At 36.5% G+C, this 16,597-nt stretch overlaps 1 protein-coding gene across 1 annotated transcript; it reads left to right on the top strand.

The window, feature by feature from the left end:
* Positions 1–269: 269 nt before the first annotated feature.
* LOC128199886 (uncharacterized) lies at positions 270–5,223 on the top strand. Its single transcript, XM_052891211.1, has 2 exons — positions 270–327; positions 2,943–5,223. Exons 1-2 carry the CDS (start codon positions 270–272, stop codon positions 3,389–3,391), a joined length of 507 nt encoding a protein of 168 aa, XP_052747171.1. The 3' UTR covers positions 3,392–5,223.
* The last annotated feature ends 11,374 nt before the right edge of the window (positions 5,224–16,597 follow it).

Here is a 16,597-nt window from a genome sequence, read left to right as displayed (position 1 = left end):
GTATGCTTACTTTGTGGCTAGATAGTGATTTGTTTTGTTTAAGTATATTTATTAAAAAAAAAGATGTCGTTAGTAAGATAAACATGCTGGTCAGGATCGACATATTAAAATGCATTTCTATGAGTCCTGCAAAAGACGTAAAACTAAAGCCTTATCTAAACATGTAAGAAACTAACCATAAATAATCATTAATTAGTGTTAAAATCTTTAATGATTAATTATTGATAAGAGCTCTGTTGTTAACAATAAAATTATACATTTCCGTGAAAATGTTGCAAACGATATCAGTTTTCATTTTTCTTTTTATTTACATTACAATCGACGCAGGTAAGCAGTTTTACCCTACAAGCCCGAATATAGAAATCTAAATAGCTCTAAGTAGGTTATTTTGTAATGAAAATAGCATTTGCCTACGGCTGTGTGATTGGCTAAACGAGCAACATACTCAAGCAACGAATTAGGAGTAGTATTTCACAATATAAGGTTAAAAAAATGCCACAACTTAAAGTTAAACTGGGAACTTCAAGACCGTATTACGCGTGCTTAGTCCAGTCGATAAAAGCGTTAGATGCGAACGAAATTATGGGTATCAGTTAACGTTATTAAGAATGTATACGAAATTAAATTAATTATATTAGTTTGATTAAATATCAGGCAAAAAATACGGGATTAAAATAAATCTATGAGACTCACAACTATCGTGGCTCTAAATTGAGAAGAGTTTTCAAAAGCAATTCTGTATATATATTACTCCGTACAACCACACAAGTTCAAAATTCAAAATTCAAAATTCAAAATTCATTTATTTCAAGTAGGCTCAGTTTACAAGCACTTTTGACACGTCAGTTGACTATTTGTAAAGATTCTACCACCGGTTCGGAAGGCAGGTTCTGCTGAGAAGATACCGGCAAGAAACTCAACAGTTGCTCTTTTGAAAAAGTCATACAGTATTACAATTTACATTTGATAACAATTAAATTACAATTTCTTATAGTTTTATTTCCTGTGTGAAGGTGGAAGCTGATCCAATGGCCTCCAAGCACCTTTGTCGTTAAGGAACTCATCAATAGTGTAGTAACCTCGACTAAGTAAATGTTTTTTAACACATTGCTTAAAGTTGTGCATTGGCAAGTCCATCACAGTCTTGGGGATCTTGTTATAGAAGAGTACACCCAAACCCACAAAAGATTTTTTAACTCTTTGGAGACGATATGCAGAAATAACTAACTTATGCCCGTGTCTAGTAAGACGTGGGTTTAGATCTCCTTTTCGTTTGTACAAATTAATATTTTGTCTTACATAAACTATACTGTTATATATATACTGACAGGCTACTTACAGTACAGTTACGTACTACAGGGTTCATACACTTTACCTCTTTAGAAACATTGTAGATTAAGGTTTTAAGGTAATGGTTAATTTGTAATTAAAATAATAACTCAAATAACAGTGTAAAATGTAACGCGCCGATAAACGCTTATATGTCAGATCTTGATTTAAAACACCACACTTATAACACGCGATAATTTAACCCCATTCTTTGTAACAAGTCGTTGTTAGCAACAATTGCTTACACTCCTTACGCATTTAACGACCTCTTACAAAGCGACTTTGTCCTCTAGTTAGGCTCAACGCAAACCGCAGACTTTCAAACAACAACTAACCAATAGTTTTGAATTATTTTCTCAGTTTTAAAATACTTAATTGTAACAAATAGTAAGGTTAGTAATTTTTCTCGTACAGTTTTACATACAGTAAGTGACTAATAAGTCAGAAACGTATACAAGCTGTCAATATTACGACATACTTTACATGGTAGCTGACACCAAGGCGTACTAAAATAACCCAATATAAATGTTCACTAAAATTACTCGTATACGGTTTTTAAGCTAAATTGATTTTTCTACAAAATACAAAAATCACTACCTGCATTGCAATTTAGGCGTACGTACTATAGTGCTGGAATGGCGACCGACAGGAGGGACTGACAACAAGCGAGTCGCAGGGATTCGCTGGATGCAGGCGGCTCAGGATCGTGATAATACAATTCCTTATAAAAGGCCCTTTGTCCTGCAGTGGACATCCTTCGGCTGATTTGATGAAAGAAAGTTTCATCCAAAAAGTGGGTCTAATTACTTTTTTTATGTTTAACGAATTTTTTGTATGTACTTTTAACGGTCAAAGTTGTACCATGATATTCTAATCTAACTGGGAGGTTTGCGCGGGTATTTATAATGCGACATTGTTGTACTCGTAAAGGGCAAATACATTCCAACGGCCCATACACGTCGCGGACGTGCTTTTGATGCTTTAATAACCCTTTAAAATCTTTAAGCTTCTCGGCAACATTGTTTGAAATGGCGCACAAACTCTTTATGTGCCTAGTATAAGGTTACACTTTAGAGTGTTTATGTCTAAGCATTTAGATCAAAGATCTGTAATTAATGTTCGTACAAACTGATACAGGCTGGCTATCGAGGATATCCTGATGGTGCTGACCAGTTCGACCAATAGCGACACAATCGAAAATATCGCTTTCTCTTTTGTTGCGTTGGTTGGGAAACAGAGAGCAATATTTTAACTCCACCGCTATTGGTCGATAAAGTCTTCTTCTCTTCACGAGATATTATGACGTTGACGCATACTTTGGCCTATTCAGTAACTTTAGTCTATTAGCCAACTAATTAATTATGTCAAACCGATAACAACCACATTTCTCGTATTGCGAAAAGCCCATTGTTAACCAAAATCACAATGTCAAAATACTGGTTAGTAATTTTGATCACTTTATAGTGAATACGAAATCATGTGACTTAAGAATCGCTTACAATAGCTAGTTGATTAATATTTTGTATATCTACTAACGTTAGTTATTTAAGAACCTTTTGTTACAAACAAATCAATCAGTTACTTAATTTACCAAATCTATTTTTTCTTTCCAGTTCCCCCAGAAGCTTGCTTTGCAAAATTCAGATGGGACGACTGCGGTAGAGCGCCTAAACGGGTTCTATACTACTGGAAGCCTGGCTCTCGATGTGAAGTGGGGACGTGGAGGGGATGCCTTCCCAACTTAAACATGTTCCAGGATGAATATGAGTGTGTTTCCACCTGCATATTCACCGCAAGAGCTCAAGCACCAGATTACCACGCAATTATAGAGACTGAAGATGAAAACATAACATCAATTAGTGACATTGTTACTACTTCTGCAGATGATAATCAAACCACTGTTGAGGTGACAACCGTAGAAACGAATACTACAACCGCTGAAGCTGGTAATACGGATGTTACCGAAACAACAACTGTTGCAAATGGCACTGCAGAAGAGGTTAGCAATGAACCATCTTCGACTGATGATAATGCAACATCAACTAATAGCACAAGCGAATAACTTGAAAAACATAACTTAAATTTAGAGTAAAAAGATCTAGATAAAGGCATACATAACAGTACTTTTAACATTAGTAAAGGTAAAAGGAGATTGAGATTCGATGTCGCTTTTAAAGTCGATCGTGGATTAAGATTTTTAAATAACCTAACTTCTATAAACAAGTCGCCTTAGCCTTGTATCGATGCAATAATGAATCTATATATTTAAGCAATGAAACACATATATCCAAACGAGATGTTGCCAAATAACTACTGATCATGAATGCTAAAATCTAAACCCAAGAAGCCGAGAGGAAAAGAGAAAAAGTACGTTGAGTATTGGATGATTGCATGATAAAATTCAATCATAGGATTAAAGCCACCTGATTCTAATGTTAGTAAATACCTATGTAAACTGTATTTCTAACACCTAAGATGTTTATTGCTACCAATCAATAATATGCAGAGTCGATAACGTAGCGTAAACGGCAGGATATACGATAAAACTGATCGTGTGTTGGTCGCGATATGCATGACATCATGTAGAACGCGAGTAACACACGATCAGTTTTATCGGATGTGCTGCCGTTAGCGCTGCAGGCACGTGGACTTATTGGATGGTGAAAGCTAGCATTAGCATTAAGTTTTTTGCTTGAGTAAATAAGTGCGTGTTGCCAGTGATGACCTATGGTTCCGAGACTTGGTCGTTAACTATGGGCCTGATAAGAAGGCTCAGAGTCACACAGCGGGCCATGGAACGAGCTATGTTAGGAGTATCTTTGTGTGATCGAGTCAGAAATTAGGAGATCCGCAGAAGAACCAAAGTCACTGACATAGCTCAGCGGGTCGCAAAGCTGAAGTGGCAATGGGCGAGGCCCATAGTTTTAAGAGCCGATGGACGTTGGGGTCCCAAGGTGTTGGAATCGACCTCGTACTAAAGGGCGCATTGACCCCTCAACAGGTGGACTGACGACATGAAGCGAGTTGCAGGGATTCACTGGATGCAGGCGGCTCTGGACCGTGATATTTGGAATTCTCTACAAAAGGCCTATGTCTTGCAGTGGATGTCCATCGGGTGATATGACGAAGTGATGTCGAATGGCTGTAAAACATTGTTTCTTTGTTAACCTATAATATACATAACACATAGTTGTTACGTTGTAATTAGATGAAACTATAAAGAATATAAAAATGCTAAAGCTAGATGTACTAGTGTTGTAATAAATTCACAATAAATATCGTGCATTGTGTACAAGATAGATTAATTTAGCCGTTCGACGCTATCTCGAACAGGCGTGCAAGATTTATGCGTGTAGCCGAACGGCCGCCATATTGAAAAATATAGCCAGGTTGCCTACTACGATAACTTATATAATATGACAAATTATTAAACAGAACATATTGACCAACTAAAAGCCTATGGTCGTGATACATTAAGCGTAACTAATTTTCTCATTTTTCCATTTTTGTATCACTTAAGAGCGAAGTATTTTCATTATCAGTACTCGTAATAGGTTTTTTTTATTCTCAACGAGTTAGTTAGCCCTTGACTACAATCTCACCTCATGGTAAGTGATGATGCAATCTAAGATGGAAGCAGGTTAAGTTGTTAGGAGTATGATGAAATTCACACTCCTTTCGGTTTCTACACGACATCGTACCGGAACGCTAAATCGCTTGGCCACGTAGTAGTCTCCAAATAGGTATAGTAATTTATAGTGGAAGTGATTTACTTTACCATTTCTGATAGTATTATATAGATTGGTTTACTTAAAAAGTTAAAAATTTCCGCGAGTTGGGCAAAGTATGTAATCATCTAATTTTAAGATTGCAGCCTAAAAAACATTTTGGCGATCTGGCTTTAGCGATTTAATTAAAGATATAGTATAGAAAGTTAGGATCATAAAAATAATAAATAAACGTGTAGATCATTATTATTTTCTGTACTTAGTTGACCAATTTGAAATATTCATCACCAAATCACCACGAAGGTTGTTTCATTGTCAAGCTTCGTTGGGAAGAGTTAAGTCAATCAAAGCAAAGTTAACTCAAACAAGGCAATTTAAATAAAAAGGAAGGCAATTCCAAATGGAAAAATACAGAAATATCAAGTGTTTAGATTAAAACAATTTGCTAAGAGTAATATTCGTAACATTCGATATCTTATTATGTGAAGATAGATTGAACTTAATAATTACTGTGAAAATCCATCCCAGTTCCGTTAAAACAAAAGGTATAATTCTGTGTAAGCCATAAACGAACCCAATTTTCAATAAATTGTATCGGCAGCAATACCGAGTACCTAAATTCAAATATAATATCATATTTCTCGAAACAAAAGCTATTAATCAAACCGATACAGAGCGGAGCACCGAATCTACATTGTGAAACTCCTCGAGGAGTAGAATGGTGACATAGACCATTCTTCACTTTCGGCAGCTGTCCTCTTGATATATTGTTATTGTATCATACACACCTCCTCCAGTTTACCTTGACCCCTGAGAATACCACCTTAGAACGACGCATTCACAAATGTTGGGAACAGATTAGGTCGGCGTAAGATGGTCTTGAATGGAATTGGGGATGTATTTCATATGCTGCGGAGTGTTTGTGTCCAGGGAATGGTTGAGATGGTTATATATTGTATACGTTAACTCCTTCAAAGGAATCTTGAGCTGAACATTTTTCCATGTAAAATTATATTTGACTAGCTGACACCGCGCGGTTTCACTCGCGTGGTTCCCGTTCCCGTAGGGATACGGGATATTTTATAGCATATAGTCTTCCTCGATAAATGGGGGATAAATAATATTATATAACACTGAAAGAAGTTTTCAAATCAGACCAGTATTTCCTGAGATTAGCGCCTTCAATCAAACAAAAAAACATAAGTATTTTTACTAAATAATGCAATTAGCTTTTATTGTCGAACTTTGACTTGTTGATTGAGGCATCGGGTAAAGAAGAGCAAGTACGTTATAGAATTAGTTAATTTGTATTTAATTAACCGAATAATTTAGTAATAAATCGGTTGGATGGCTAAACATACTCTCTTAGGTTGTCATGGTCACACCACCAACTTTCAAATTCTGGACTAAAGATTTTACTGCAAAATATCGTAAAAATTGAAACCAATCAATGTTCTGTAGCCGTATATCTAAGCTTACCGAACGTTATCCTTTGACCGCGGACTCACCTAATGTCAAGTAACGATACATTCTAAGATGGAAGCGGGCTTATTTCGAGTTTTTAACCCTTACCTCTGAGGGTTTCTACTCGGCACTGATCGGAATCGCTTTGATATAGGGTGGTAACTAGCCATGGCTGATCTCTACCACCAAACCAGATTTGAGTCAATTTAGAAAATTTCAACACTAAACTGACCCGAACTGTAGGGAATCGAAGCCAGAACCTCCATGTTGAGAACCGTAGCTCTACCAACTGCGCCGGGCGGTCGGCAAACGCTAAATATTAATAGAATTTCCTGGAATATCTGTAAACATATTCCAGGGAATTCTAGACAAGCAATCCATAATTACTTTCATAATCCAAAAACACCAATTCAGCTGAACGCAGATTTAAATTAGTTGCATAAAATGTATAAAGTTGGCCGTGGCTCGGCAGCGATCGGGAAGTTTCGAAGTCCATTGCAGGTGCTGGTTGATAAATTGGGTGCTAAACTTCTGCGGAACTCTTAAAGCGATAAGCCTAGCTGAGTTTGCGAAAATATTAATTTGATTAATACAATTTTATTACGTCCCGCCAAGCTTTCGATTGGAAGACTGTTAATTGAATGTTTTAATTAATATCAATTAATTAGCTTTCAGTATTTACAATTAAGTTTCAAAAGATTTCAAAAGATTTGAAAACAAATGTTTCTAAAACTCAATTAGGATGATGACTAAGTTTAAATAGATCTGTCACCAGGTCAGCACGAAGAAATGGAAAGCGGTTCTGCGTTGACCACGGAGTAGGTACACGGGAGGTTATTTTTAGTCTGTGCAAGTCGCACATGCCCTACCGACTAGCCGGCAGAAGTCCGGAGGGATTGTTTTCCTCCCTGACAAGAAAAAAAAGTATTGTCATCATCCCTATACCAATAATTGCCAGCAACTTCGCCTTTAAAGTAGTAAACCCTCAATAAGTAAATTTTTCGTTCGTCGTTCGTTTCGTTTCGTTTCGTACCACAAATTTGGTGCACGTACTTATGTGCTTTACTTTGGAGTTGGCTTAATGATTGTTATATAATAATTTATTTGTTTTGCTATCATCCGCGAAAAGCCGACGAATCCATGCGATAACGTCACCTAGGTCCGACAAAATACTCTCTACGTACATTTCACCCCGAAACCGGAGCATCCTCAGTAGATGTTGACTCTACAACATGCAATGATGGAACGTACGTAGAGAGTATTTTGTCGGACCTGGGTGACGTTGTCGCAAGGGTTCATCGGCTTTTCGCGGATGATAGCAAAATAAATAAATCATTATATAATCATGATGAAATTCCGCGAAGTAACGCCCGCTTCTATCCAATATTTAATGATTGTTCTTACCACATTCTTCTAGACATATACAGTGATTAGAGCTTAATGATTTCGAAATATCAACAATATAATATTTGGTTTTGATAAAAAAAAAATATCTTTAGAAAGATAACTTCTTCTTTCTTTCGATATACGTTTTTACCCTTAAATAAAAATAAATAAAATAAAATAAGTCTTTATTGCTGTTTTTATCATTACATACAAGTGGTTACTTGCTAACAATGTTAATAAAATGTAGGGTTAACAACTAGCTAAAATAGTAATTTTCTATCTGATTGATCTCCCTTTCAAACAGCTTGTCTTGTACAGACAAAGGCCTCCTCTAATATTTTCCACGTATTTCTGTCTTTTGCTAATCTCATCCAATCTGGTCCTCCTATTTTCTTAAAATCATCTTCCCATCTCTTCATCTGTCTTCCTCTATTTCGTTTACTATCTCTAGGGTACCATTCCGTTATTATTTTTGTCCATTTCTCTTTCTTTTCCCTCAACATATGTCCCGCCCACTGCCATTTTAATTTTCTACATACATTGTGAACATTTTTGAACAAAAGTTTTTACCCTTATTTGTTTGTAAATCCTAGATCTACATCAGCAAATAGCAACCTAGAGTCGCTATATCATTTATGTATCATATAAAATGTCAGAATTTCTGTAATAAGTACAAAGTTGAGTAAAGAATGTTACACACACAACTCAAGTCAAACTCTCATTGTGGCTGACAAACTTATGGACAACTTATTTACTCGCGCTGAATTATGGCACTTCGCGAATGTCAGCGTACAATATTAGTTTTCATTAAGGTCTACGATGTCTCGTCTGATGTAATTTATTCATAAGTTTCGAGTTTAAAAGTTTGCTCGTTACCGGCTTACGGTCTTGCGGGTTGACAAGGCGTCCTTAATAGCGTTTTCGAGGGTAGATGTAAAATAGGCTGTGTTTTAAATATTATATCAGCGTGCACAAGGTTTTTAACTAGGTAAGAATTTACAAGCGCTGTGATAGCCCAGTGGATATGACCTCTGCCTCCGATTCCGGAGGGTTTGGGTTCGAATCCGGTCCGGGGCATGCACCTCCAACTTTTCAGTTGTGTGCATTTTAAGAAATTAAATATCACGTGTCTCAATCGGTGAAGGAAAACATCGTGAGGAAACCTGCATACCAGAGAATTATCTTAATTCTCTGCGTGTGTGAAGTCTGCCAATCCGCATTAGGCCAGCGTGGTGGACTATTGGCCTAACCCCTTTCATTCTGGGAGGAGACTCGAGCTCAGCAGTGAGCCGAATATGGGTTGATGACGACGAAGAATCTACAAAATAGAAAATTCCTTCTACAATTTGAGTTCCTACCAGTGGTGAAGGATGGAATTTAGATGAAGGACGTCCCAAAGAAAAGGAAATTCATATAGCGTGATACAAACTCCGGATTTTCAAATATTATCTAGATACAGTACAACAATGAATATGCATGGATTTTAAAGGTAACCCGGCGGGAATCGGCTTGCATGAAGTCTTCGCCGCTGGTATCTATATAATGTGGCCTCAAGCAGTGCGTTATTGCATCTATAAATTAAGTTCATACCACTTTAAAAATCATATTTATTTAAAAAAATAAGCCTTTGTTTTGGTGACCCAATTGTGCATTTTGTAACGTGTCAAGCTGAACAACAATATTCAAGTATACTTTCTTGGTATATCCCAATAATATGCAACTTTACGTCACTTTATCACCCCAACACCGCCAACCCTTGTTGAAACGGTGTAGTGGGTCCAAGCTCCATATCCCTTCTCTTAGAAGTAGAGAGGAATGGCCCTGTCGTGGGCCAGTTAAAATAGGCTAAGAATGATGATTTTGGCCGTTGGAAGGCTTCGGTCGTGTCTAGTTACCACCCTACCGACAAAGTCAAACCGCCAAGTGATTTAGCGTTTCGGTACAATGTCGTGTAGTAACTGAAAGGGGTGTAGATTTTCATCCAACTCCTAACAAATTAGCCCGCTTCCATCTTAGATTTCATCATCACTCAGGTGAGATTGAGGTCAAGGGCTAACTTGTACAAAATTAAAAAAAAAAAAAAACAATTATATCAAGTAACTATTTAGTAGCGAATAATCAGCATGGCTGTCCAGCGCGGAAATGCAGCCAGTATTCTTGCCACCATTCCACGTGGGCAGGATTTTTATACTTATCAGGATAAGTTAGCTCAAGTTCCTTATTGTATTCTTTCTCAATAAAAAAAGCAGTAAGTAGTTCTATAGTAAGAGATCTCTGGCCAGATTCTCCTCGATACGGTGCCAATGCAGTGGAATAACACCATTGTCTGTGTGCAACGGCCAGGCAAATGGCCTGGATAATTATCGTCATTACATCGAGCAGACGGACCGTTATCGATATTGCTCGTGTCACCTCCCTACCCTGTAGGGTTGTACCTTATTATACTCTTTGGACTTGTGATGAATATATTTGTTCATTAACCTTTAAGTATGGACGTAATTTTTTCTTAACACTATAAGGAACGTGGAGTCTCACAGGCTATATGCAGACACTTTTTTGAGAAAATTCATATAAGATCGCTTTAAAACTGATAAAATATTAAAATTATGGAATTTTGCAATAAAATCAACTTTTACTTCAAAAGTTATAGAAATTTTGAAAATCAAAAATGATGGCACTTTTCAGTCTAAATCTACTTTTTTAGGTATTAAAATCAGTCAAACTTATTTATATAACAAAGTGATTATTTTTTTTTCTCAAAATATATTAGATATTTCAGAATCGAAAAACGTAAAACATCTATTTCTGGTAACAAATATAAATTTTGACAACAGTTTATTAACGTAAATTTACTAGAAATTAGTGCACAAAGGTCTAGTTGATGGTCTTTAGCCTGTGAGCCTCCACGTCCATACTTAAAGGTTAAATACTTTAAGTACACACAACAAAAGAAAACAAACACATTTAAAAACATTAAATAACCCTAAACTGTTTGGTTGGATGTCCTTTTGGCTCTAGATTCGCGTCGAGAAATCCGGTCGATGCGATGCTGATGAGTGGACGCACTTGTATGACTTTTATACAAAGAATACTAAAATACATTTGATGCGATGCGTCTTATACCTACGTTGTGGATCTGTGGACGCCTGCCATAATCTATCACTATCTATCCTGAAGCCTTGTCACCGCCACCGAAATCAGTTAGGATTAATATTATTCCAACACAATTATACAGCTTCTATATATCCAGTCTACGTATCCAGATAAGTACGCATGACTGACCGCTTGGTTATGTTAATACGCGCGTATCGTTCGCATCTCCCCTCTGGACGAAACCCACGAATGATTCATTACAGCGCTGCAGAATAGCGCTTGAAGCGATTAAAGTGTTTAATTTGTTACGCTAGCCGATTCGTATCGGTATAAAAGTATGGTGGTATTTTTACACGCTCATGTGTTACATGCATATTGCATAGTAATTGTGTTTATAGGTACGTTTATAGGTTGTAAGGGGGAAAAATGTCTGCATTAGTCGACTGTCTGAATTATTTTTATAATTATATCGTAGGTAACTATCGTAGGCTACATAAGTTTTATTACTCTTCGATTTATTAAATTGGTGTCCGTTTAAAAACATCTGAGAAAAAAAAACATACATACCGCCGAACGTAGAACCTCCTCCTTTTTGGAAGTCGGTTAAAAAATAAGTATAAAAATGTTCTATACAAATTCCATCATGCGAACAATGGGGATGATAACTAGGTTTGAATATATTGATTTTTATGATACATTCGGGTAAATAAGGTTAATGTTAACTATTATATTGTTATACATAAAAAACAAAGATTGACTGGATATTTGCAAAATAAATAAGATTATAAAATTTCAAAATCTACTAAAAATATTTTATCGTAATTAGATGAAAATTCATACAGTTTTAGCTACCTTACATAAAATGTGACATTTATTAAAATATGAACTATAAACATAAACGCAGAAACAACAAAGATATTAGTAATTTTGTTTAAACGCCAATACAAATCTAACGATCATTAATTGTCTACGACGTCATAAGTTCGTACCATTTTGTATGCGGCGTTTTTCAGGGATCCGCGGCAGCGCCGCAAATCTGACCCTTTAAATCGCTGTAGCTCCAAAAGTAATGATCGCAGATACCTTGTTACTTTTACAAAATTGCTTTACTATTAGCGTACTCTGAATTTATATACAATTTAAAAAATTGTCATCATCCCTATTCGGTCAAGACGTCCGTGTTGTTGTCGTTAGTCCGTTTATTAATGAAAAAACTCGTAATTCATTGTAGATAATATAGGAATCGAACCCGAGACTTCCTACTAACGTAATAAAACGTTATCATTATAATATTGACTCACCGCCCCGGCGTTACGTAGTCGATTAGGATTCCCCAATCATAGGAATTAAAGTGCAAACTGAATCAGGAAATCAAATTTGCCCAACATCTTACTAAAAGATTCGTGTCATCGAATTACAGCGAAGCCTACTGGATGAGACAATGTTGAACTTGAAGAAAAAGTACACGGAAACAAAATGTTTTTTTTTAAATGATGTCGGAGAGTTGGATACTTATTGTAAATATTCGAGGAAAATAATATTAGGTTAGTACAAAGCTTTTTAGCTTAAGCCAAATTATGCTTGCTCTTTTTCCCTGCATTTGTGCAGTGCCATAAACGATTGGGCTGAATTAAATACTTTAGTATTACGGTAATCTCGTCGTAAACGAGTTTATTTAGTAAAAGAATTTTAAAATTAAGTACCTCCAAAATTATCTCACATCAGACCTTCAAATTAACCTAAAAGTATAGTTAATCAATAAAGAAGAACTTATTATTAACTGATTGATCCTTCGTTGATCCAGTGGTGTTACTCTTTAACGTTTGTAAACCGATTTGGCTGAAATTTGGAATGGAAATGAATTTTACTCTGGATAAACACAGGCTACTTTTCATCCCGAAAAAACCCATGGTTCTCGAGGGAATCGTGAAAAACTAAATATCACGCGGACGAAGTCGCGGGCGCCCGCTAGTAATAAATAAATTTAGATTGTTAACCTAAAAGTGTTTGTGAAAAGTCCATAAAGTAAGTCAAACCTTGAATGTTGAACTCATGTGGAATTATGTGAAACTAAAACGTAGGTATATTTTGAATCTATTGTTTTATTTTCATTGCAATAGAGTATAATAATTAAACTCAAAATAAACTCAAAATTAAATCTATGAGGGTTCCAGCTAGTCTAGTTTAAGAAAGTTGTTATGAAGTCCCATCTAGATAATAGATCTATGTTATCATCTATTAGGTATTCAGCGGACAAAGTGTACAAAATTAAATTGGAGTCCGAATCAACATAGCGTAGTTCCCTTTCTTAATTTGGAATTTACATTATACATTTTTTTGTGAAATGTTTTCAAAAATATATTTATTTGAAAGCAAATTACCTAATTATTGAAAAATTCTGACTAGTATCTTGCAAAATGTGTATGTTCACAGAGTTTTTTTTATATAGGCGCAATCGTACTTGACAGTAAGCGATAATGCAGCCTATGGTGGAACGCGCTTGCCTAGAAAATGCTAGTCACTCTTGACTTGAATATACCCATGTTGTGGGTGGTAGGGAAAACGGAAGCTGGAAGGGCATTCCATAACTTCGCAGTGCGGATCAGGCACGAAGAACGAAACGCTTCGCACGTTTGCCCGTGAAAGAACTACCGCCATTAGTATTTTAGCAGCAATGCTGTGTTTCAGTGTAAAAGGCATTACCGGTGATAGGTACGTGAGACTTACCACGTTAAAAGTTAGGTTTTTTTTATTCTTGACTACAATCTCACCTGATGGTAAGTGATGATGCAGTCTAAGATGAAAGCAAGCTAACTTGTTAGGAGGATGATGAAAATCACATCCCTTTCGGTTTCTACACGGCATCGTACCGGAACACTAAATCGCTTGGCGGTACGTCTTTGCCGGTAGGATGGTAACTAGCCACGGCCGAAGCCTCCCACCAGCCAGACCTGGACAAATTAAGAAAATCTCAATCTGCCCAGCCGGGGATCGAATCCAGGACCTCCGTTTTGTAAATCCACCGCGCATACCTCTGCGCCACGGAGGCCGTCAAAAATAGGTAGATAATAAGCGTCACCTCAAACTTTATGTATTAGAAGAAAAATAAAACACGTATATAAAAAAGCACGCTCAGTCCTTAACATATACTCGTATGAAGAATTATTCTCGTTGACAACATCTCCTTTTCATAAGCTATCGCATCCTTTTATCGCGAGATGGTTACGGTTTGCTTCGGACCGACGGTGCCGACGGTCGGTCGTGCGTGCGACAGGGTTGCGAATACTATGCTTTTCTAACCGACTTCAAAAAAGTTCTACGATCGGCTGTATGTATGTTTTGTTTTTTTTACATACCTTTTGGATTATTTTTTGTTGACATACGTACATGCACATAGTAGTTGCAGAGTTTTTTCTGGCAAAGCTGCTCCGGGAAGTAGGTGTTATTGCTATGATTACACTACAACCCACAGGCTCATCTGTATTCTATACTAATCCATTCAAATATCCATTCAAACCGGTCACCGGTGGTGTCATGGTGGTATCAACATAGATTCAGACAAAGAAACACACGCTTGACCTTGTGTGTAGGTATCATTAAATTGCATATGTATGTATTAAGTTTTTGCTTTTAAAACAGCTTTTATGGTTTTTGTAACTTTAATTGATATTTTATTATTATTTCGCAACATTAAATAATAATTATGTTCTTTTAATCTTAACTTGTTGTACAACTACTTGACACTTTTACACATTTTTGCAGTGCTGTGAAAAGAAGCCAAAGAGTTTGTATTAAAATTGAAATAGAAATAAATATAAATTAGATTGCCCTAAGTTATAACCAAGTGATTTCGTATTAATTAGGAAATTAAACAAAGTCCTAACAACAAACGCTATTATAAAATTTCACGCGTACTTAATCTGAGTAATATAGGGTATAGGACGTCTTACAACAATACAATCTCATTTTAAATGTCATAAACATAGATATCAATTTGATTTCCTCCGAGAGTGCATGAATAATAAAAATTAAAAGTTTGAAAATGGAACTCTGTGCCCGACGAGTATGAATTCAATTTCTGTATCACTTCATTCGAAATTCAAACACACGGTCACCAGGTTGGTTTCATTCTTTAAGGAACAACGCTTGAGAAGACGAAAAGCGCGTCAAGCGTGTGCCAAAAGGCGCGCCTATACCCGCCTACATGCGCTTCCAAAAACTAGCACATATAATTATCGGGTCGAGTGAGCTGATCATATAATTACGATCGAACTTCACTTCCAGGTAAGTTCGTTTGATCCTTAATAATAATATACTCAAACAACACACACATCACACATCACTATCTAGCCCCAAAGTAAGCATACAGAGTAGCTTGTGTTAAGGGTACTAAAATAGTTGATATTATAATTTTCATATACATTTATATACTACATATAAATACTTATATAATGTATAAATACACACAGATACTCGAAAAAAAACCCATGCTCATCACACAAATATTTTCCAGTAGTGGGAATCGAACCCACGGCCGTGGATGCAGAAATCAGGGTCACTACCCACTGCGCCACGCGGCCTTCAGACTAGCGTTTTATATGCGCGTATAAAACGCTAGTCTGAAACCGCTCTTAGCCGCTCATCTAGTAGAAGTAATCTGTAGCAATACCGTCAGTTGCTAGCGACACCGCGCGACAGACGCGACTAATGGCGCTCGCCGACCGCCGACTCCGTCAGCGCCTCGCTTTAGCTTTATTGCAATTAAACTGTCTGTCTTAGCATCGCTATGTATTAGGAACACTTAGCTTAATCCATACTATGCCAGTACTACTTTCTATAAGAGCTAAATTACGAAACTTTTTCTAGAATAAGTCATAGATCATCGCATCGCACATTTAATATGCGACTGAAATTAAGACATGATTAGCCGCCTTTATTCGCCTCAATTTCGATGCGCTTCTTAAATATCTAATAGGAAAATCCTTTGTGTTCTTATAAGATTTGCGTAAGCCTTCTTTCGCACAGGAGATTAAAAAGGCGTTCAAATACAACAAATTCATTCCCACAGCGTTTTAAAACACGACGTTTTTTTTTCAAACAGTGTTGCATTTTCTATTTTAGGCGTTGGAAATAGACCAACATTTAATTTCATGCAATATTTGAACGCTTTTTTACGTACGTTAAAAAACTCTTGTGCGAATGAGTGCTAAACACAAAAGTTCTATGACTGTCAACCCAAAACAAGAAACTTTTGCAAGCTGTCACGATAAGAAAAGTCTTATATCTGGGTCACGTGTCCAACACAAAGGACCCAAACTCCTGCTACTCATCGTGGTGGTAAAAGTTGTTGTAAACAGAGGCTTAGTCGAAAAAAGTTTTCACTTGTGCAACATAAGAAAGTGTTGTTTCGCCTAGCGGAAATATGACAGGGCTAAACAACTGGACTGGCCAACTTTAGGCTTAATTTTAGAAAATACATGTTATTTACGATGTTATTTTCGCTGTTTTAGTTTATTTTTGTGATTTTGAAGTCGGTAATTTTTTTTTGTTAAAAATATTTTATTTGTCTGTTTTTAGTGTGTCCTAGCATAAGTAAC

This window comes from Bicyclus anynana, chromosome 3 (assembly GCF_947172395.1).
Source record: "Bicyclus anynana chromosome 3, ilBicAnyn1.1, whole genome shotgun sequence".
Lineage (NCBI taxonomy): Eukaryota > Metazoa > Arthropoda > Insecta > Lepidoptera > Nymphalidae > Bicyclus > Bicyclus anynana.
The sequence above is the reverse complement of the archived record's forward strand: the minus strand, read 5'-3'. Positions and strand labels throughout refer to the sequence as shown.

What these genes read in the sequence shown, in the direction of transcription:
- LOC128199886 (XM_052891211.1), top strand. Translation starts at nt 270, where the DNA reads ATGTTGCAAACGATATCAGTTTTCATTTTTCTTTTTATTTACATTACA. An exon ending in TTACATTACAATCGACGCAG is followed by an intron (nt 328 to 2,942) that starts GTAAGCAGTTTT and finishes TTTTCTTTCCAG; the next exon opens with TTCCCCCAGAAGCTTGCTTT.